The sequence below is a fragment of the Cryptomeria japonica genome, chromosome 7 (genome assembly GCF_030272615.1).
Source record: "Cryptomeria japonica chromosome 7, Sugi_1.0, whole genome shotgun sequence".
In the NCBI taxonomy this organism is placed as follows: Eukaryota; Viridiplantae; Streptophyta; class Pinopsida; order Cupressales; family Cupressaceae; genus Cryptomeria; species Cryptomeria japonica.
Genome location: NC_081411.1, coordinates 382,664,435 through 382,687,615, shown reverse-complemented (window position 1 = coordinate 382,687,615; position 23,181 = coordinate 382,664,435). Strand labels below are relative to the sequence as shown.

At 34.9% G+C, this 23,181-nt stretch overlaps 1 protein-coding gene across 1 annotated transcript; it reads left to right on the top strand.

The window, feature by feature from the left end:
* Window positions 1-3,299: 3,299 nt before the first annotated feature.
* LOC131030112 (uncharacterized) lies at window positions 3,300-4,708 on the top strand. The gene has a single exon (XM_057960799.2). The coding sequence runs from the start codon at window positions 3,714-3,716 to the stop codon at window positions 4,293-4,295; it is 582 nt and encodes a 193-aa protein (XP_057816782.2). The 5' UTR covers window positions 3,300-3,713; the 3' UTR covers window positions 4,296-4,708.
* Window positions 4,709-23,181: the final 18,473 nt, after the last annotated feature.

Below are 23,181 nucleotides of genomic sequence, written 5' to 3'. Positions count from 1 at the left end.
ATATTTTAGGGTCACTTATAGTGCTAGCATTACATGCCCTTTGGTATCATGTGGGGTGGGGGTGACTAGACCTTGTAATGAAAGAAAGAAACTACTTAGGCCATTTTCTTCTTTAGGTTAGTCTTTTCTAGGAATATTATTTACCAACAAGTTGAACCATTCTACAAACTCCCTTATAGGATCATCCAATTTCTTCTAAATTTGGAAGAAGTGAGTTAAAAGTTCATTTATATTACCCATTGATTTCAACCCTACAAGAAATTATACTTTTAGGTCATGCCAATTCATAATGCACCCATCTTTTAAGTGCTAAAACCAAAGTGCAATATGTCCAAGAAAACTTTCAGCCAAATTATGCACAAATACATCATATTTGCTGAGTCCCAAATTTGTACATGCAACTATGAATATGAAAATGTGACTCTCAACATCATGTGAATTCTCTCTCGCGAACTTTGGAAAATGATTTTGTAATCCTATAGGAAAGGTTGTATATTGGTCCATGACTAATGGAATGATGTGAGTTCCCTATGGATGAGATGGATTTTGTTTGAGTAATTAGGACATTATCTAACTATTTAGTTAAATAGGTCCTTTCATAGATTTATCAATTAAGCTAAACTTAGGTGCTTTATATCTTTTATTGGATTAGGCTAATAATAGATAAGTTCACTTATATACACCAAAATTTATTTCTTTGAGCTAATTTTAATTTACTAATTTTAGATTATGTTTCTCTTGTTTTGTATAAAGAAAACCATTCACTCATTGTTATCTATCAAATCCATTTATAGGTTAATCTACATATTAGATTACTCTTTGGATAAATTAACTCTCAAGGTTGCATAGTATTACTCATGGATTTTTATCTTCATATGGGATAGGTATTTTTCTTGCAGGTGATTCATGGACTTGTGGGATTGAACAAATAACTCCAATAGATTTGATTCCACAAAGTTGTGACCTCCATTCTAGGGGAGGTATCCTTATTTTCTGAAAGATTAAAATGAACCAACACTTCACTTATTTCCCTATTTTATTCACCAAAATTATATTGGTAAATAGAATTATTGCAACACTTTTATTTAATAAACGACCCTAAATTGCTCGATTAGAAGCAGCAAACAAACCAACAGTTGGAAAGGTTGTTATTAGGTTATTAATATTTCTCTCAATTTATAGATACAACTCCATATGATGGATTTTGCATTTTTGAAAGAGTATGCTTTTAACCAGAAAGTTGGAAAGGCAAGATGGAAAATAAATAAAATAACCTTGAATGAGATAGCTAAATAATGATTCATAAATGGTTGATTTAGAAATATAAGTGTGCATGCTTGATAAATTACAATTTAAGTTTCAAATTAAAAATAAGTTCATAGGCTAATATACTATTTTTGACATTGATATTCCAACATAAAATATATGAAATATAAACTAACACCGAAAGACTAAAAGAAAGAAAACCATTAATGCACATAGGGATATAATTTTAAAAGTAAAATAGATATCAATCAAACTTCATAATTAAATTCTTTATTTCAAAAAAATTTAGTGTCCAACAAGCCCATAGGATTTCCAAATCCCACATCATAAAAAATCTCCCCTTCACCCTATGATTTTTTGCAATAAATAACAAAGGGGGGCTTTTCAATTCTCATACCTATTTCTTCAAAATTAATTACAAGAAAAATCAATAAAATTTTTCCTTCTCATGTACATAAGACTTGTTAAGATTTCAAATGGTTCTCACAACCTTCGCAAGTACCAAATATTGAAAATAATAGCTTGATCTAGCCAATCAACACTTTCAAGGTTTGAGAATATAGTATAGCTCTAAAATGGGTTTCAAAAATTCATCTCTTGTCTAGAGTTTGATCTTGCATTTCCTCAACATCATATTGGAATGCTTCTAAATTTGGGAGGTTTTCCTTAGGCTTCGACAGAGTTTTGAAAATCTTGTCAGACCCAATAACGATTTTTTAACCCTGTCCAAAGGATTACAATATAAGGAACTTAACCTTGAGTTTTTAAAAAACATAAAATTTCATTAGGACTTCAAAGATTTCGAGAACCTTGTTGGCACTTAATGGAATTGTGAGAACTTAGTCAAGTCTTGACATAGGTTGTAAAACAAGTCTTGAGACCAACACAAAAGATAATGGATATTAAAAATTTGAAATGAAAATGAAGTGAACTTTCGTTGGGAATTTTAGACAGTTGTTGGAGAGTGACAAGGTTGTGGGAACCTCGTCAGGTTTTGATGTAGGTTTTGAAACCGATGAAGAAAAGGGAAATAAAGGGATGATGATCAATTTTTAAGTATAAAATGACATTGTTAAAGTTAAATGAAGTTTTGATAACTATGTTGGATGTTGCCTAAATTTTCTAAGCCTTAGAAATCTTCCACTAATTAAACCAAATGTTAAAAGAAAGAGACTAACCAAGAGCAAGGCACCATACATCCTTTTTTCTTGTTTTGCACTAGAACACATGATAATGGATGGACTTACACGACGATATCTAGAGGAGTCCATTGCTTTATATGAACTTCAATATATTTTTATGTCTAGATATTTACTTTGCATGCATGTTTGTGAGTGTGTAGAAACACTTTTGAGATTTGTGGTCATTCTAGGGATCACATACACCTTTAATGGGGGCAAAGTGTAAATGATGAAAATTGCATACCCATATAAATTATCATTTGGTTTTGTGCCCATTTTCATTTAATGACATAGTACAATTAGGCATTCACAAATTACACACTCATGATAAACGGTTAGAACTCATTCTCTGATATTGTTATTCATTCCTATTTACTCTTTCCATATTTTGTGTGATCTTATCTATACATCTACACATATTTCCACATATCTAACATTCCTTAAGTCTACTATCATGTTCTAGAAATTTATCCTTCACTTCTATCCTATGTTGCCTTGTCCTAAGTCAATTCTAAGAACATGTGATCAATCTTGCACCAACACATTTTATTGATTGTTAATAAAATTAAAATTAAAATTTGGATTGTTCTCACCCACCTCTTTTTCATCATTTCCCAGCTCGATATATAGTTTATAAGACTTTATACATGCAGATTTATTCTTATAGTCTGTAGATCAAATTCTCATAAATAACTAGATTCGCAACTCTCATAATTCAGTATACACACAAAAGTTATCTATTAAATTATAAGAAAAAGTAAACAAAATTTATCATTCTATTTTCAACACATATAAAAACTTATAATCTAAAATACAGTCCAAATATTATGATTCAAATAATGGGTTACTAATTTACCTCATTCATAAATCCTAAATTTGGTTAAAGAATCCACTTTTTGATAGCAGTACATATTGACAGATGGTGCCTATATACACAAATCCAGACTGGGGTCATCTACCTACCACAAATTACAAAAGAGGAGTTTTATATTTGAAAAAGGGACGCTGGGTTGTTCTGTCATTAGTTGGACGTCTTTTCTTTATTTTTGTTGTTTCCATGTAATAAATACCGGGTGGGGCTATTAACAACTTTTAAGAAATATTCGCACTGAACCACAACCGACATTTTGGAGTAGGACGCGTAAAGAAAGCCCATTTTGCCTAAATATATTAGTCCTCGGCTGGAACTATGAAACAAGATTCGCCAATCTGCAACATCCTGTCTTCGAATCCTTTAGAGCCCTGATTTCAGTCCTGGATTTGCCCATGGACAATTACATGTACAGGCCCAAGCTTCACCCGCAAGAGCAGCTAACGGATCTGGCAGACTGTAGAAAAAGAAAACCCTCCGTGGAAGACGACATGAGAAGAGGCATAAGGTCCAAGAAGATGAAGCTACAAAACAACACAGAGCATGTCATAAACAATAACAGAAATTCAAATTCCACCTCTTCCAGAGGGCACGGATGTGTCAGGACAAGCCGATCGCCGCCGGTGGAGTCCAATTCCGTCGCAAACGCCTCCAACGCATACAAGATCCCTCCGCCCAGATTGCCGTCCTCACCAGCCAAATCGGTTAACTGGCGGCTGGCTTGCTTTATGGCCAGTGAGTACCTTTCTGGCGGGACATTGCTGGGGAAACCATGGCCAACGGATTATTCGGACACAATACCCTGGGAAAATTACACCCCTCAGCCGAAGAAGAAGAAGCTCAGAGGACACGAAGCTGCCAGAGAAAAGGAGGCTCTTTATTCTACTCTCACCGCCAATTTCCTTCGCTCTGATTACATCCACATACCTCACATTTTCAATCCTTCACAGTTGGCCGGTTGGCTCGGATTTAAATGACCATTCCGCGCAAACCCTGCAATGAAATTTTTTGAAAGGTGGCTGTACTATTTTGTGGTGTAAGATCCATTAGCAATTGCTATTGTGTTCTTGTCAAGGAGGAGACAATTCCTCTTTTTATTATTGAAGATTAGCTGCTGTGACACATTTTTCTGTATATGGAATCAACAGATTCGGAACGTATAAATACGTTTATGGACAATGCATTTTAGAACTCTTTTCATTTCGTTATGTACGTTCAATTATACGAATGTTGTAATCGAGCCAAAGTTGTTTAAAATTTATACGATTGTTGTAATCGAGCCAAAGCTGTTTAAAATTTATCCAGGCTTTAGACAGCTTGTTTGGTTTTAGCAAAAGCCGTTGGATCCACCTTATCTTATGCGTCTGACCCTGCATAGTAACTTGCATGGATTTTCCTGTCAATAGTATGTAATATTCTCATTACAAAATAAAAAAATCTTATTTCTTATACAACTATTTGATTTCTTTGTTGGTGTCTCTATTTACAGTTGGTATTTTCTTAAATTAAGACACTAATTTGAAGTTTTTCTTATTCGGAAATTTGATAGAAAATTAATTAAGAATGGGCACAATTTAATTCATGTAAATCACTTTTGATAAAAATAGGTTTAGAAACCTAGTTGTTATCTTTTTTTTAATTTTTAAGTCAAAATTCTTTATAAAGTGTGAACCTCACTTTCATAAAATATTTAGACAATATCTTAGGGTATGAATCCTACATAGAATATTTTAGCTTTTTAATTCTTAAATAATAATAACTAAAATATATTTTATATATAAAAATGATTAAATTTCATATGACATACATTTAAATCTTTATTTTAATTTGAAGAAAAAAATGACTAATCCTCAACCACTTTCTTAATAAATATTTATTGCATATTTAGTACACTCTTTCTATATATATTAAAACATCATTAAAATTTAAAATATATTATTAGAGAACTATTAATATGGTTTGGAAACAGTTTTTGTTTGGCGAAGGGAATATGTTGCACGTGGTCCTCTGATCTCGGATAAATGTCGGCTTTACTGTATTTCGCATTGAGCTGAGACGCTTTCGAGATTCAAATAGCCAGAACAACATATTCGACCTAGTGGTGGTTAACTGGAGCTGCAGCCAGAAAGTAGTCGAGATATTCGAAGAAACCCCTAGGAATGGTGGATAGGCAGATGCGATGGGCAGATGTGCCATTTGACGACCATGATTTGGCTCAGTTACAAACTTTTGATCATTCTCCTCAATGGGTTGTCAAGGATGGTCGCTGGCATGACTTGGCTTATGACAAAGTCCTGTCGGCTTCGTCATATTTTCACAAATTTATAGGTAATTCTTTTCCAAAACCTTCACGTTATTATAAATCTCATGTTCCCAAGGCATTAATATTTCAGGGCATTCTGGGTCCTCATCCTGTTGATCACCCAAAGACTCCTTTTAAGCATTTTCATTCCTTTTTTGGTTCTAAAAAACCTAGGAAGCATAGATATGTTTCGCCTCAACCACCATTCGACATTTGTGATGGCTCCCCACATTCTGATGGTTTTTCCCCATTAGCTTCTTTTGGATCTCCCTCCTAGAATTGTAATCCTTCCCTCCCATTTTATGTCACCTAGCCAAATAACACTTTGGCTTCTAACCCTCACTTCCTTTCTTCCCCGAATGACATTCATGTTGCTAAATGAGCTCCCTTCCATCCAAATCCTCTTCCCCATAACTCTCCCTCTGTATTTTCCAATACAATAAGGGGTAGTCCGCATTCTTCTGTGCAGTATAAGGTTATATTCCCCGATTACATGATTCAGGACTCTATGAAGTTATTGCATTCTACTGCCCTCATTGGTAAGCTTCTTTCTCTGATTTCTCTTGGTAAATTGTTAACATGGGCAAAGTCTAATTGGGATGGTATGAAGGATTTATTTCTATTTGATAAAGATTCTCTATATTTCATTGTGATTTTCGATTCCGAAAAGTATAGGGATTGTGTGCATAGATTTAAAGGGTGGTTTTGTTTTAGGATAGGAATTTTTACCTATGCTTGGTCTCCTCATTTTGATATTCAATCGGCTAAGCCACAGTTTATGCCCTTCTGGGTAACTTTCCCTGGTCTTCCTTTGGAGTATCATGATATGTATATGGTTGAAATCCTGGCAAACAAATTGGGCATCTTTATTAAGCATGATTTAGTTCCTTTGAAACGACCCCATCTTCCGGTTAGGGTTTGTTTGTTATTAAATCTGTCTAAACTCATTCCCTCTGAGATTACTATTTTCTCCAAATATGGTGCATGGATTCAGCCTGTGGTAATTCAAGATTCGATCGCTTTTCATTCTTATGCTCTGTTACTTGGCCATTTCACCTCTCAATGTTGTGGTGATTCTGATGCACCTTTACAAGTTTGTTCAGATTTTTCATCTAATTTTTGCCAATGTTCCTTTTTTAAAAGTATGGATCATCAGTCTTTGAAGGATTATAATGTTAAGGATTCTGCTCCTTTACTTCTTTCTGTTACATCTCTTGTTTCTTTTTCTGGATATACAGTATGTGATGTGCCTCTAATGGATTTTACTTTTCTCTGCTCTCTGGTTGTGTTCTTCTTTGTTCTATCTACCATTCGTCAGTTTTGTTCTATTTCTTCAAACTTGGTTAAGTTTCTTCCTAGTCCTTTCAAGGATTATTGGTCTTCTGAATTTCATTTTGAACCTTTTTTGTTCTCCTCTGTGAGTTTTTTTCAAATATCTTGTCCTTTGATTCCATTTCCAAAATTGTTGTTACCTTCGAATGGTTGCACAAATCATTGCTCTGTTAATTCTTCTCCTCTTTCTTCTTTTGTGGGTCTAGCAGATGATACCAAAATTGTTCATAGTTTGATTTTTGATAGTGATTCTTTTTTGCCCATTCCAAGGTGTCCTTCTTCTCTTTTCATTTCTGAAGAGAAGATTCAACTTATTGCTTCAGATATTTTATTTTCAGTTTCTTTTGATCTATTTGATGAGATTGTTGCAAAGAAATTTCTTGAATTTTCTTTTTCTTCTACATCTACATCTTTGGGGCCTGTCCATGATGGTTGTCATGTTTCCTCTTCTTAGCCAAATTCAGTTGAAGGTGTGGATGTGAATCTTATTGATAGTCCTTCTTCAACTGTTTCTAATGTGTATGGATTTGATTTCTCTCAGAAGTTAGGCTTGGAGAAATCTCCTTCTGTTTCCCCCCCCCCCCCTATTGTTAAAACTCCTAAGAAGAGGGGTTAGAAACGAAAATTGGCTAAAATCAAGGAGGAGATTGCGGCTGGTATTCAATCCACTATTGTAGAGAAATTTTCTTCCCAAGTCAAAACAAGGAGGGCATGTTGCTCTCCTTGTGATAAATGAGGATTTTATCCTAGAATGTCAAGGGCTTAAATGCCCCTAACAAAACGGGAAGGATCAAGAAATTTCTTGATTCTTCAAAAGTGGATATCATCTTATTGCAAGAGTCTAAACTTTCTCAGGATTCTTTTGATAACATAATTTCCAAATGGTCCCTTTGGAAAGTTGTTCATGTTCCTTCTTTGGGTGCTTCTGGTGGTCTTATAACTTTATGGAATCCTAAATTAGTCAAAGTTGAGATGTTATCTTTTGCTTCTCATTGGCAGTAGTTAAAGGTTAACTAGTTTGAAGTCTCTTTTGTTCTGTTTAATATTTATGGTCCGACTTCTCCTTCAGATAAAACTGACTTATGTGATTCATTATCTGAATTGTTTTTACGATATGATGATTTTTTTATTGTCCTTGGGGGTGATTTTAATGCTCTCCTTTCCTTGGATGAAAATGTTGGCATATGTGAACCGACATGAAGACATGATGACATTGTATGTTGTCATTGATGTCAATATGTTGGAGAGTGAATCGATAAGATGCTGAAAAGTGAACTGGTACAATGTGATGAACCAGTATATGTGCAAAGAAGTGAACAGGTATATTGAAGATAAACAGTTAGCAAAGTGAACCGATATAGTGGTATAAACCAGTATATTGAGCAATAGGTGAAGTGGTATGTTTGTCCAAGAGAACCGGTGTGATGAAATGTGAACCGGCATATGGAATGTTCTCTATGAAGATTTAACATGATATGACTAACCGGTTGGTAGTCTTAGCTTAAGGGTTTCCGGTTGAAGTGTTCCAAGCCTGTGTGATTCAACTGATGACATCATATGATGAGTTAGAATTGTAATGAAAATCAGCTTGAGTGCATGAAGGATCTTGCATGAAGAAGATTGATCCTATCTACCTCGGGAATAAGCGAAGTCTCTATAAACGGTGGAGAACGCGTGATGGGTTACAAGCTGCCATGAAAGCGGTGAAGAATGAACGATGGAGAATGTCTTGAGATTCAACGCAATGTGTTCAATGGTCAGGATTGAACTGTTTGAATTACTTAATCTAAATGTTTTAGGGTTTATGGTTTATGCTACCAACCTATCTGTTTCCTATAAGGTTGATGTTGTGTTTCTTTCTGAGGTTGTTGGAAAATGGTGTGTCTGTATCTAAGTGCAGAGATATGTGATTCTTGCTAGACCAGATGAGATAAGAGGATTGATTCCTACATTGTGTGTGTGCAGAAGGAAGGAACTTATGAGGATCTGCCTTAGGCATTGAGTGCTATTATCAGATCATTGTAATACCTGTTGGTCTTTAACTACTTCAACAGTTGGAAAATCCCTTGACTAGGTAACTTTAGTCAGCTTGTTGTAAATACTTTAATAGGGTGACTCAAACTAATTGAGTTCTTGAAATCCTCTAACAAGGTAACCTCTAACAGGGTTTAACCCTTAACCGGGTATTTAGCCATCCCTTAACCGGGTGATCCCTAACAGGATCTATTCCTAGTAGACTTGTTGTAACAGTCTTTAACCGGACTAGGCTCCTAATAGAGCAGACTTCTAAAGAGTTCAAAAGAAGCTTGTGGGTATTCATCCCCACCGTGGTTTTTCCCAGTTGGGTTTCCATGTGAAAAATTTGTGTGTCATCTGTAGTATTTTTCATGTGATGATTTAAGTTATTTGTGCCTGAAGGTAAATCATGCCGAACTAGCTGTTGTTATATTTCTAATGATAGATTACCTCTTCATGCATAAGGGTGAAATTAAAGTGTAGTATTATGTTTAGTGGAAAGTTAAGTGATTAACCAGTTAATGCTTGTCACAGTCATTCTTAGCTTTATCGGTTGCACTCTGTTTAAGACCGGGGTTACTATTTGTCAGACATTTGTAGTGTTTGCAATCAAACTGGTTTGTGAAAAGAATTTGTGACTGTACTGATTCATGCCCCCCTCTCAGTACCGATTTGGTATTTATTGTTCATTATTGAGTTATCAGTTGGTATTAGAGCATCCTCCAGGTCCTCTGTGTTGTAAGCTTAACCGCTTGAGGGAAAGATCCTATTGTAATGATGAAGAGAGAAGGTCCAAAGTTTAATAGAGATAACTTCAAAGTTTGGAAGGACAGAATGAAGATTTACATCAGAAGCATGGGTGCTCAACACTTGAGCTATGTTGAGAATGTTTTTGTTATTCCTACTGGTACTCTCACCGATGATCAAAAGAGAGAAATACAGGAGAATGGGCAAGTCATGGAAGCCTTAATCAACAACTTATCTTACATTGAGTTTATTGATGTCCAGGATAAAGATAATCCCAAAGAAGTGTGGGACACTCTTGAGAATATCTATGGTGGTGATGAGAATGTAAAACAAGCTAAGGAAGAAATCCTTAGAGGGAAGTTTGAAGACATGCGAATGGTTGAAGGTGAGACCATTCAACAGTATGGAATAAGGATCAAAACTATTGTTGGAGATATCAAGAGTGCAGGTGGTAAAATGGAAGATTCCACAGTGGTAAGCAAAGTTCTGAGATCCTTATTACTAGTCTATGAAATAAGGGTTGTTGCTATTCAGGAGTTGAGATCAATAGACAAGACTAAGGTATCCCTAGACTCCATCATTGCAAAGTTGATAGCCTATGAGCTAAATAGTTTTGATGGTAGTGTTCAAAGACTGAATCAGCTTTTAGAGATTCTGTTGTACCATCCAGGAAAGGAAAAGAAGCAAGCACCAGTGGTGAACCAAGATAGAGAAGAGAAATGGATGATGAGGAGATCCTAATGGAATTTGAAGCTCTTCTTGCTAGGAAACTTCCTAAAGGAACTGGTAAATACAGAGGTAAGCTCCCTTTGAAATGCTTTTCTTGTAATCAGATAGGACATATTGCTATAAACTGTCCTAATGGTGACAGCAAGGACAAACCAAAGAGGTTCAAGAAATTCAAAGGAGGAAATCGGAGAAACTGTTTTGTTGCAGTTGATGAAGGTGTCATAGATGAGGAATCAAAAGATGAAGAGAATGAAGATATTGTATTTGTTGCAGTAAAGGAAGATGTGTCAGACAAGAAGGTTCTTGTCTCCCACTTTGATAGTTCCAATGAGTGGATTATTGACAGTGGTTGTTCTCATCATATGACTGGTGATCGAAGCAAGTTTCTATCTTTGGAAGAATATGATGGTGGTGTGGTTCGCTTTGGTAATGATGCACCATGTATGGTCAGAGGAAGAGGGTCCATTTCTCTGAATGGAAAGACTAGTGCTGACAATGTGTATTGGGTGGAAGGTCTTAGACACAATCTATTGAGTGTTTCCTAGCTGAATGGCAGTGGAATCACTCTAGAATTCAAAAATGGAGCGTGCAAAATCAAAGGAAAGAATGGTGAATTGATGGCCATCGATATGCAGACCAAAGCTAACTTATTTCAGCTAAATGCAAATGTAAGTACATGTCTTATGGCTAAATTTGATGATAGATGGATATAGCATAGGAGACTCTTCCATGTAAACTTTAATAACATTTTGAAGGCCAGTAAGACCAAGGTAGTCAGAGGATTTCGGGTGCTGAGAAAACTGGAAAATCCTTTGTGCAGAGAATGTCAATTGGGGAAAATGTCTTCCTCAACTTTCAAAGGTAAATCTTTCACAACAGACAATTTACTTGATCTTGTGCATACTGATTTGTGTGGTCTTATGAAAACTAGGAGTGTGCAAGGAGATAGGTATTTTATGATTCTTACAGATGATTGCTCAAGAATGATGTGGGTCACATTCTTGAAGGACAAGTCTGAAGCCTTTGGAAAGTTCAAAGCTTTCAGAGCATTGGTAGAAAAGGAAAGTGGTAGAAGAATCAAATGCCTTAGAACTGATCAAGGAGGGGAATTCACTTCCAGTGAATTCAACAAATATTGTGAAGAGAATGGCATCAAGAGGCAACTATCTGCCCCCTAGACTCCACAGCAGAATGTCTTACCAGAGAGAAACAACTGGACTATGGTTGAAGCAACTAGAACTATGTTAATCCAAAGAAAAATTTTCTCACACCTTTTAGAGAGAAGCAGTGAGCATTGCAGTCTACACAATGAACCGAGTACTCATCAAGAAAGGAAAGGATAAGACTCCTTATGAGTATTGGACTGGTAAGACACCAGTGGTAAGCTACTTTAGAATGTTTGGTAGCAAATGTTATATCAAGAGGAGTGAACATTAGAGCAAGTTCGATGCAAAATGTGATGAAGGAATATTCCTATGATATTCCACCAAGAGCAAAGCTCTCAAATGTTTCAACAATAGGACTCAGAGAATTGTTGAAAGCATCAATGTTAGAGTTGATGAAAATTCTGGAAAACCTGAGGAAATCAGAAGTAAGCAAGTAAGAGATGAACCGATAGTAACCTTCTAGGAACTGGTTGCTAATCAGCCAAGTATCGGTAATAGTGTTCCTAGACCAGTAGATGCTGATGCTGATGAAGATGAGGATGAAGAAGAAAACTAGGAGGAATCAGTCGAGAGTATTCCTTGATATGTCAAACTGAATCATGATCCAAAGTAGATCATAGGAGATAAGGATGCAGGAATCCTTACAAGAAGAAAGGTCAAAGAGAATTCTTGTATGATCTCTGACTGTGAGCCTAAATCATTCAAAGAGGCACATAAAGATGAAGAGTGGATCAAGGCAATGGAGGAGCAACTTGACCAGATAGAGAAGAATGGTACATGGTCTTTGGTATCCAGACTGGAGCATAAAAATGTCATTGGTACCAAATGGGTTTTCAGAAACAAGCTGAATGAGGATGGCATAGTGGTAAGGAACAAAGCCAGACTAGTATGTAAAGGATATGCTCAAGAAGAAGGAGAAGACTATGGAGAAACCTTTTCCCCAGTAGCTAGATTGGAAAGAGTTCGTATGCTTCTTGCATATGTAGCTTTTAAAAGATTCAAGGTATACCAAATGGATGTAAAATCTGCATTCCTAAATGGAATACTTGAAGAGGAGGGGTATATAGAGAAACCAGATGGGTTTTCCCTAGCAGAAGACAATGACATGGTGTGTAGGCTACATAAAGCCTTGTATGGACTAAAGCAGTCACCTAGAGCATGGTATGAACACTTGCACTCCCATCTTGTGAAGATTGGATTTGAAAGAACAAGTGAAGATAGCAATATCTACTTGAAATCAGAAGGAGATCAGATTCTGATCTGTGAAGTATTTGTTGATGACATCATCTTTGGAGGTGATGACAAGATGAGTCATGAATTTTATGATGAGATGAAAAAGGAGTTTGAAATGTCACTCATAGGGGATATTAAGTTCTTCATTGGACTACAAATTCAACAAATTAAAGATGGAATCTTTATTACTCAGTCAAAGTATGTCAAAGAGGTCTTGAAGACCTTTGGCATGGAAGATAGTAAACTGGTTGGTACACCAATGGTGACCGGGTGTAAGCTATCAAAAGAAGATGACTCAGTAGTGGTAAATGAGAAGGATTACCGATCAATGATTGGTAAGTTGCATTATGTAGTGCATAGCAGACCAAACATTGCACATGCGGTGGGTATTACCACTCAGTTTCAACAAAGCCCTAGAGAATCTCACTTGGTAGTAGTCAAGTGGATTCTTAGATATCTGAAGGGAACTATTGACTATGGGTTATGGTATCCATACAATAATGATTTCAACCTTAAAGTGTTCACAGATGTTGATTGGGCTGGTAATGTAGGTGACCAAAAGAGCACAACCGGTGGTGCATTCTTTCTCAGTGGTAGACTAGTCTCATGGATGAGTAAAAAGCAAAGTTGTATCTCTCAGTCTACAGTAGAAGCAGAGTATGTTGCAACTTTTATGAATTGTACCCAAACTATTTGGATGGAGCATGTATTGAATGGCTTCAAAGTTCCTATATCTGAACCGGTTAGCATATTTTGTGACAATACAAGTGCAATTATTGTTTCCAAGAATCCGATTTTGCATGCTAGAACCAAGCACTTTGAGCTCAAGTATCATTTCTTGAGGGAGAAGGTTCAGAAAAAGGAGGTTGTGTTGGAACATGTTTTCAGTAAGGAGCAGTTAGCAGACATATTCACCAAGCCTCTACCAAAGGCTATATTTTCCTATTTGAGAGGTGAATTAGGGGTGTTGCCCCTTCAAGAGGTGAACTGAAAATATGTGCTCCACATCAGTCAGGTATGGTAGTGTTCAATATTTTTTAGGATTGATGTGTTGAAAGATGCTACTCCTCAAGGGGAACATCATAATGGAACAGGGAAGCTTAAGATATCTGCAGTATTGGGAGAGAGGTATGAAGCAGACATATATCTTTGTATATTGCCATCAATGCCAAAGTGGGAGATTGTTGGCATATGTGAACCGACATAAAGACATGATGACATTCTATGTTGTCATTGATGTCAATATGTTGGAGAGTGAACCAACAATATGCTAAAAAGTGAACCGATACAATGTGATGAACTAGTATATGTGCAAAGAAGTGAACAGGTATATTGAAGCTAAACAGTTGGCAAAGTGAACCAGTATAGTGGTATAAACTAGTATATTGAGCAATAGGTGAAGTGGTATGTTTGTTCAAGAGAACCAGTATGATGAAATGTGAACCGACATATGGAATGTTCTCTATGAAGACATACATGATATGACTAACCAGTTGGTAGTCTTAGCTTAAGGGTTTCTGGTTGAAGTGTTCCAAGCCTATATGATTCAACCGATGACATCGTATGATGAGTTAGAATTGTAATGAAGATTAGCTTGAGCATGTGAAGGATCTTGCATGAAGAAGATTGATCCTATCTACCTCGGGAATATGCGAAGTCTCTGTAAACAGTGGAGAACGCATGATGGGTTACAAGCTGCCATGAAAGCGGTGAAGAATGAACGATGGAGAATGTCTTGAGATTCAATGCAATATGTTCAATGGTCAGGATAGAACCATTTGAATTACTTGATCTAAATGTTTTAGGGTTTAGGGTTTATGCTACTGACCTATCTGTTTCCTATAAGGTCGATGTTGTGTTTCTTTATGAGGTTGTTGGCAAATGGTGTGTGTGTATCTAAGTGCAGAGATACGTGATTCTTGCCAGACCAGATGAGATAAGAGGATTGATTCTTGCATTGTGTGTGTGCAGAAGGAAGGAACTTAAGCGGATCTGCATTAGGCATTGAGTGCTATTATCAGATCATTGTAATACCTATTGATCTTTAACCACTTCAATAGTTGGAAAATCCCTTAACTGGGTAGCTTTAATCAGCTTGTTGTAAATCCTTTAACAGGGTGACTCAAACTAATTGAGTTCTTGAAATCCTCTAACAAGGTAACCTCTAACAGGGTTTAACCCTTAACGGGGTATTTAACCATCCCTTAACTGGGTGATCCCTAACATGATCGGTTCCTAGCAGAACTTGTTGTAACAATCTTTAACCCGACTAGACTCCCAACAGAGAGGACTTCTAAAGAGTTGAAAAGTAGCTTGTGGTTATTCATCCCCACCGTGGTTTTTTTCCATTGGGTTTCCACGTGAAAAATATGTGTGTCATGTGTAGTATTTTTCATGTGATGATTTAAGTGATTTGTGTTTGAAGGTAAATCACGCTGAACTAGCTATTATTATATTTCTGATGATAGATTACCTATTGATGCATAAGGGTGAAATGGAAGTGTAGTATTAAGTTGAGTGGAAAGTTAAGTGATTAATTGGTTAATGCTTGTCGTAGTCATTCTTAGCTTTACCGGTTTCACTCTATTTCAGACCGGGGTTACTGTATGTCAGACATTTGCAGTGTTTGCAGTCAAACCAGTTTGTGAAAAGAATTTGTGACTGTATTGATTCACCCCCCGCTCTCAGTACCGGTTTGGTACTTATTGTTCATCATTGAGTTATCAGAAAAAAGAGGGGGTAATCCTACAACTCAGAAGGTTATTGATGAATTTTCTTCCTTTGTGCAAGATAGTGCGTTATTCGATATTTTCCCTTCTAATGGTTCTTTCACTTGGACTAATAGGAGATCTAAATGCCAAATTGCCTCTCGCCTTGACAGATTTCTTATTTCCCTAAACCTACATTTGAGAAACTTTTCCTTTTCTTCTGAGATTCTTACCTCCTTAGATTCTAACCATTTCCCAATTTTGCTCAATTTTGATAAATTGGATCATGTTCCCTTTGTTAGACCTTCTTTTAAGTTTGAGAAAATGTGGTTCACTCATCCTCATTTTCTTTCTTTATTAAAGAAATGGTGGATAAGTGCTCCATTTTGCAAAGGTACTAAGATGTTTCAATTTTATTCCAAACAGAAATTTGTGAAATCTCAAATTATGGCTTGGAATAAATTGGTCTTTAAGAATATTTTTCATGAAAAAGAGGCAGTTGCCAATGATTTGAAGGTTGTTAATGAGGATATTATTAGACATTGCACTAATTCCTCCACTAATGATGCTCAAAAGAAACTGTAAGCTTACTAGGAGATCCTTTGCTCCGAGGTTGAAATCTATTGGCAGCAAAAGTCTCGTTAGGTTTGGCTTAAAGAAGGTGACAAGAATACTACCTTCTTTCAAGATGCAGCCAAGCTTAAAAGAGCTGCTTCTACAATTTTTATTATTAAGGATTCTAAGTTTGGTTATGTCCTTAATTCAGATCAGCAGATTAGAGAGGAGGGGGTGTCTTTTTTTAAGGAATTGTTATCTCCTTCTTTTTCTTCTTCCTCTATGGATCATCATGTGGATTTTCTTTTAGATTCTATCCCCTCCCTTGTTTCTCATGAGGATAATGACTTTCTTATGAGGCCTTTTTCTTTAGATGAGCTTCATTCTGTTGTTTTTTCCATGGCCCCTGACAAAGCTCTGGGTCCTGATGGGTTTAATATCTTGTTCTTTTAGAAATGTTGGGATTTTATTGGTTTTGACTTATTAATGGCTTTGGAAGAGTCTAGGAGGGGTGGGTATATCCTTAAAAAATTTAACATCACTTATATTTCCCTTATCCAAAAATCTAAGAATCCCCAAACGTTTGGTGAATTTAGACCCATTTCTTTGTGCAACTCTATTTACAAAATCTTCACCAAGGCTATTTCCTCATATCATCTCTCCTCAACAAGGAGGTTTTGTTCCGGGTTGGGAAACTCATGAGGGATCAATTGTTGCTCATGAAACTTTACATTCCATAAATTCGTCCAATATCCCATCTTTTGTGGTCAAACTTGATATGATGAAGGCTTATGATAAAGTTTGCTGGGCTTTTTTGCTCAAAGTTTTGAGAAAATTTGATTTCTCTAAAAGATGGTGTAAATGGATCAAGAGTTGTATTTCTACTGCTTCATTTTCTGTCATCATTAATGGAGCTTTCTTTGGATACTTTTCTTCAACCTAGGGTGTTAGACAAGGAGATCCTTTAGCTCCTTTCTTATTTATCATTATTGCAGAAGCTTTTAGTCGATTGGTTATTAAGCAAAGGGATCTAGGCTTTTGGCAAGGGGTGTTAATTCCTAACTCTGATATTTTAGTCACTCATAACCTTTTTGCTGATGATACAATTTTATTTGGGTCTTCTTCTATTCAAGAAGCTACTCATATTAAATTTATACTGGATACTTATACCGCTGGATCTAGCCAACAAATTAGCCCCCATAAATCCAAGATCTTCATTTTTAATACTCCTCAGTTGGTGGCTGATAGACTTGTGAATATTTTAGGTTTCCCAGTAGACTCTCTTCCTTCTACCTATCTAGGGATTCCTTTCTTTATGGGATCTGCTAAGTCTTCTTTTTGGAATTCGGTTATTGAGAGACTTAAATCTCGTATTTCTGCTTGGAAGGCTAGGTGGTTGTCTCTTTCAGGTAGGATACTTCTCATTAAAATGGTCCTATCTATCATTCCCAATTATTATATCTCAGTTCTTCAAGCTCCCAGATCAGTCATCTCCCAAATTGAAAAGATTATTCGATCTTTTCTTTGGAAAAATAACATGACAGAAGATAAAAAGATTCCACTAATTTCTTTGACCAAGATGTCTCTTTCCAAGCAATTTGGTGGCGCTGGGATTCAATACTTATCTAAAAGAAATAGGGCTTTTGGGGGCAAACTAGTTTGTTCTATGTATACTAAGCCCCAATCTTTGTGGTGCCAAATTATGTAGGTTAAGTATTTGGATTCCTAGAATCCTGCTAGGATCTTCACAATTTCTAATCGTCCACAAGGGTCTGCTATTTGGAATTTTATGATCTCATGTAGAGAAGTGGTGTCTAATTTTCTCTCCTGGCAGGTCTATTTAGGGGAGGATATTCTTTTTTGGAAAGACTCCTAGAATGGCTTTCCCCCTCTTTCGCAGCATGATTCTCTTGCTTCTGTTTCAGTTGTTCTTTCTCAATCATGGGGAGCTAGATTGGTTGATTATGTAAATAGTGTTGATTTGTTTTCTCACAAGGTCTAATGGAAGGATCCCTCTACTCTACCATTGTCCTTGAAGGAAATTCAAAATTTTAAATCTATTTTGCAAGACCGAGTGACTTTCCTTTCTAACATCAAAGATCAACTTATTTGGTGCCCTTCTAAATCAGGAAACTACTCTATTAAAGAGGGATATTTTGCTGTTCAAAATATGGCCAATAAAAATGCTCCTCATTGTGCCTTTTTCTTCTGTTGGATTAATTTAGTATTACCTAAAGCTGGTGTTTTTTCTTGGCTCGCGCTGCAAAATAGAATTTTGACTAGTGACCATTTAGTTAAATTTAATATTGCAACCTCCTTTTCTTCTGCCTTATGTGGTAAAGCTCTTGAAGACGTCAATCATCTTTTTCTTCATTGTGAGTTTGCGAGTAGTTGTTGGCATTTTGTCCTCCAAAAGTTATTTCTTTCATTCCCTTTACCTTTATCTTTATGGGACATGTTTCAATGTTGGCCAGTTTTGTATTCATCTTCTCTATTTGCTTGTTTGTGGTTTCTAATTCCCTCTTCAGTCATATGGGCCATTTGGTGGGAAAGAAACAAGCGCATTTTTAGATGTGACTCATTGGATTTATTGGTTGTTCTTGGGATTTTGGAAAGAAGTATTATTGAGCAAGTTAATGCTCATGTTCAGAAATATTTTAATATGAATTTAGAGTTCTCTTCTTGGGATAATTTTATGATCTCTTCTTGGAAAAGTATCATTATTCCTATATCACCTGCCTTTCCAAGGATTCGGAAAACACCTATTGACAAAAATTCCATAAAATGGCATCCTCCTAATGCCCCTTTTTGTAAATTAAATTTTGATGGATCCTCCCATGGAAATCCTGGTGATTCAGGAATAGGGATAGTTTTTCGTGATCATTTGGGTTCTTTATTAGCATTAAAAGCTATGCCAATTTCTTTTGGCACAAATAATATGGTTGAGGCTTGTGCTCTTTTAGAAGGTCTTGTTATGGCTAAGGATTTGAATTTCAAATACCTTCATATTGAAGGTGATTCGGCTATTGTCATTAATGCTTGCAAGGCAAGAAAAGCTAATAATTGGTATTTTTGGTATATTCTTGAACAAATATGGACTCTTCTTGATACGTTTGAGCATCATCTCACATGTTTATCGTGAAGGTAATACATTGGTTGATTGCCTCGCTAAAATGGGTTGTGACAAAATTGTTATTGATTCCTCTCGACTGGGGTGTGATTTGATGAGCTTCCCAAACCTATTAAGTATATCTTGTAGAGAGTCGAGTATTTAATCTTTCTTATTACATGACTTCTCATTTATACGAGTTGATATTCTCTTCTCTTGGTGAGGTATTTCTTTTCATAATTCCTTTTGGTTTTGATTTGAGGTGCTTTGCTTTACTCGATCATCACTTGGAATTCATTAATGATGAGTTGGTTGTTATTAATGTTGTTCGTGTATTTGGTACTCTCTTTTGGTGTGAAATAAGGAGATATTTATTTTCACATTGGGAATCTATCCTTCATATTCCATTTAAAGTTTGGCGTGGCGTTGTTTTCATGATTATCTCTATATGCCGCTTCTTTTGGTTTGTCAGATTTTTATGATATATCTCCTCTTTCTTTTCATTTACAGCATAAAAATTTTGGGCTTCATTTCACTCTAGCATTTCCGCATTCACCTCTTCTCCTTTGGCATTTGTCTATAATGGCAGACCACAGATCCCATGTCATTGGTGTCAGTCATGTTTTGGACCCTTGCGTTTCTTGTAAATTCTCTGTGTTCTATAGTGTGTATATATATATATATTCTGGTTGCAGTTATTTTTTGGTGCAGGGGCATGTTAATTTTGGTAGCAGGAGTTCTTTGTTGCAAGGCCTTCAAGATATCCCAGTAACTTATTTTGTAAATAAGCTTGCATGCTCCTATTTGTAAATGAGTCTACATGATCCTTTGCTGGTCTCTATTTTGTAACGAGCTCCGGCTAGAGAATTGTTCACTATTTCTCTTCTATAGTCATGTTGATGAGCAATGACTGGAGTGTTTTTTGCTGGTTCTTTTCTCTGGGAGCTCAGTTTGAACCAGTTTTTAAATATATTGTAAAAATTATATATTATTAATAAAATATATCAAGTGGCATTGCCACCTTGCCAAAAAAAATAAAAATAAAAATGTTTTAGAAACAAATATTAGACCTTTGAGCTAATTCATCATTTTTCTTTCTTTTGACTTTCTTCTAAATTTCATTTGTCATGTGAATCCATGATCTTTGTGTTAGTTGTGTGTCCAATATAAAAATAAAAAATTAGAGTGCTACAGAGTGAATAAAAGTAGTACAAAAATATTAAAATTATTTTGTATATGTTTAAGGTTTGGTCACCATATTTTTGGGTTTGGTTGGTTATCAGTTCAAGCCTCCATATTATCAAGAGGGGTTAGAATGTCTTGTCTGCAAGACATCAATTTTATAAGAAATTTCTTTCTTATTAGGCTGCCTATACAAAATTATTATTTCTTTGATTCCAATTTTAAAAATAAATAAAACATAAAAAAAATCATTAGACCACCACCAGAACTTAAATTTTCAATCTTAAAACTAAAATTCATGTCACTATCATTAGAAGGAGCGACTTCTTATACATTCTTTCAAAAATGCCACTTCATTCCTCATAGCTCTGATTATTTATGTTTTCCTCTTTCCAATCGAAGAACATAACTATATATTAAAATCTACTTTGTTGGTCATGAAGAACTCTATTGCCGACAACCATTTCGATAGCATGTACAAAAATCCTAGGCTTTGCTTTTAGTGCCTTCCTTATGCATAGATTTGAAATGCCACCCAGGATATTCTCTATCATTTGTTTGCAACCAACCAAACATTTGATTCCCAATTGCATAGGAAGGATTACATTGATGGTAAAGGACAAAATTCTAATAATCAACAATGCATTCCACTTCTTTGTTGAAAACATGATTTGCAAGGAAATTTGGCTTGTTGTATTTAGAAACATGTTGTACAAAGAAAGTTAAGAAATAATTCAAAATGGGCTAGAAATATTGAAAAGTATTGTTTATAGGTATTGTTGATTGATCATACAATCGTCCCTTACCTACCTTGTCATCTAATAATTAAATAGAATATTAGTAATGTTACTTAATAATATATAAGATAATAATAATAATATTTTAATAAAAAATAATTATAAAAAAATTGGTAAGTGAAATAAAATAGATAAAAATTATTTTTGTTTGAATAAATAAATAAAATTATTGTTTAATAATATATAAATATTATTTGTTTAAGCATCAAATTATCATATTAGTTAATATGAAGGTATAAGACAAAAAGATCAAGTATCAATCTTAACATAAAATTCAAGTAGTTGAAAGAAGAAAAATAATCTATAATTATATAACTCAATCCATATACAAAATATAAATAGATCAATCATGGAGAAAATTTTTATGCAACAAAGTATGATCAAAATAAATTTCAACTATAAAAACTACAACTTCATAATGTTAGAGGAGCAAATTAATAAAAATAAACATATAAAGTCACAAACTTTGTTATGGGACATTTTCCCCATAAAAAATTAAAAGAGAAACAAAATGTAGAAAGAAAAAATATGGTTGAAGGAGATTTACTTTTATAGTTAAAATAAAGAAAACATGATAATGTGATAGAGTGATTATTAGTAGGATGATTATAATTAATAATATAATACAGTATTATTTATAAAGTGGGGTTTGATAGTTCGTTCAATGCTTTGATATTTGCATAAACGCATGGAAAACTATTTTGTGAGGAAGGAAGATAGTATACGAGAAGAGATAATTTAATCCATTGTTTTTAGGAATGGGTCTCTAGGATAGTAAGTTGTGAGCATCGGAGAAGGGGGCACATAATGTGTGTCCAACCTAAAGTACATAGTACACTCAAGTTTTTCTTGGCTAGCATTTGGTTATTTGCACTTGTGTTGACCATTTTCATGTTGGACTAGCACTTGTGTAGAGTTTCATAGTGCACTTAGTTTCCTTCTAGTGGAAGAGGTTGAACTACAAATTTGTTTCAAGCAATTTGGTGGTTTTTCTAAACAATTAATTAAAGCTAAGTATAGATTCATTTTTTAGCCAATAAATTATTTAAGACATAATTTTTTTGTTTCATACTTATTTACAATTCAATTGAATGAAATGACTATTGACTATAGTGTTAGCATGGACAATGGTAGGATATTTGAGATGGATATCCACTCTTGCAAAGTGAGATTTCTCACTCCAAGGTTACAGAGGGCTAGGGCTTAACTGTGTAAGGCATATTAATGGGAACAAATGTGAGAGTATTCAAGGTGGGTTTTGGTGTCTAACACTTCAAATTGGAAAATATACAATGAAATTTGTGAACTTCTCACAATCATAACAAATCATTTTGTATTTTCTGTTTTACAAATCTACATAAAAAAAACAATAACAACTAATCAATCTTAACAATCTACTCTATTCATGATTATGAAATAAACTAAAAAAGTGAAGGGGAACGAGATAAACAAATAAACTTTTAATTCAATCTATTTGGCAAAGTTAACCATTCAACTATTTAATGCATAAAACAATTAGATTAGATCAAAGGAATCCACATAGACATAAATTAGATTAAATAATTCATGCAAAATTTATGCAATCACCAAGGAATACTGAATCAAAAGAGTTTCAAAATTCATATAACTTTATGGCCATACCTAATGTGTACATATAGGACAATCTTCTTTATGAGCTCTTCAAATATTATCTAATAGAGTTATCCTTATCAATTGAACCTTTAAATAATCAACAATTTCAACTAATTAGATTGTTTGAACTATTCACACAAATTTGGAAATATTTAAATTTAAGCTTTATTCATCAAAATCTCATAATTATGGAAAATGTTTCACACCTAAATTGCATAAACACTTCATAATAATGTATGCATAAAAAAAAAACAACCCTTTTTGAGACAAAATGAAGTGTTTAATTTTATATAGAAATTACAACATCTAATTTACAAACTCAAGACAAGGGTTTGTAGGTAAAATTGTGGGTCAA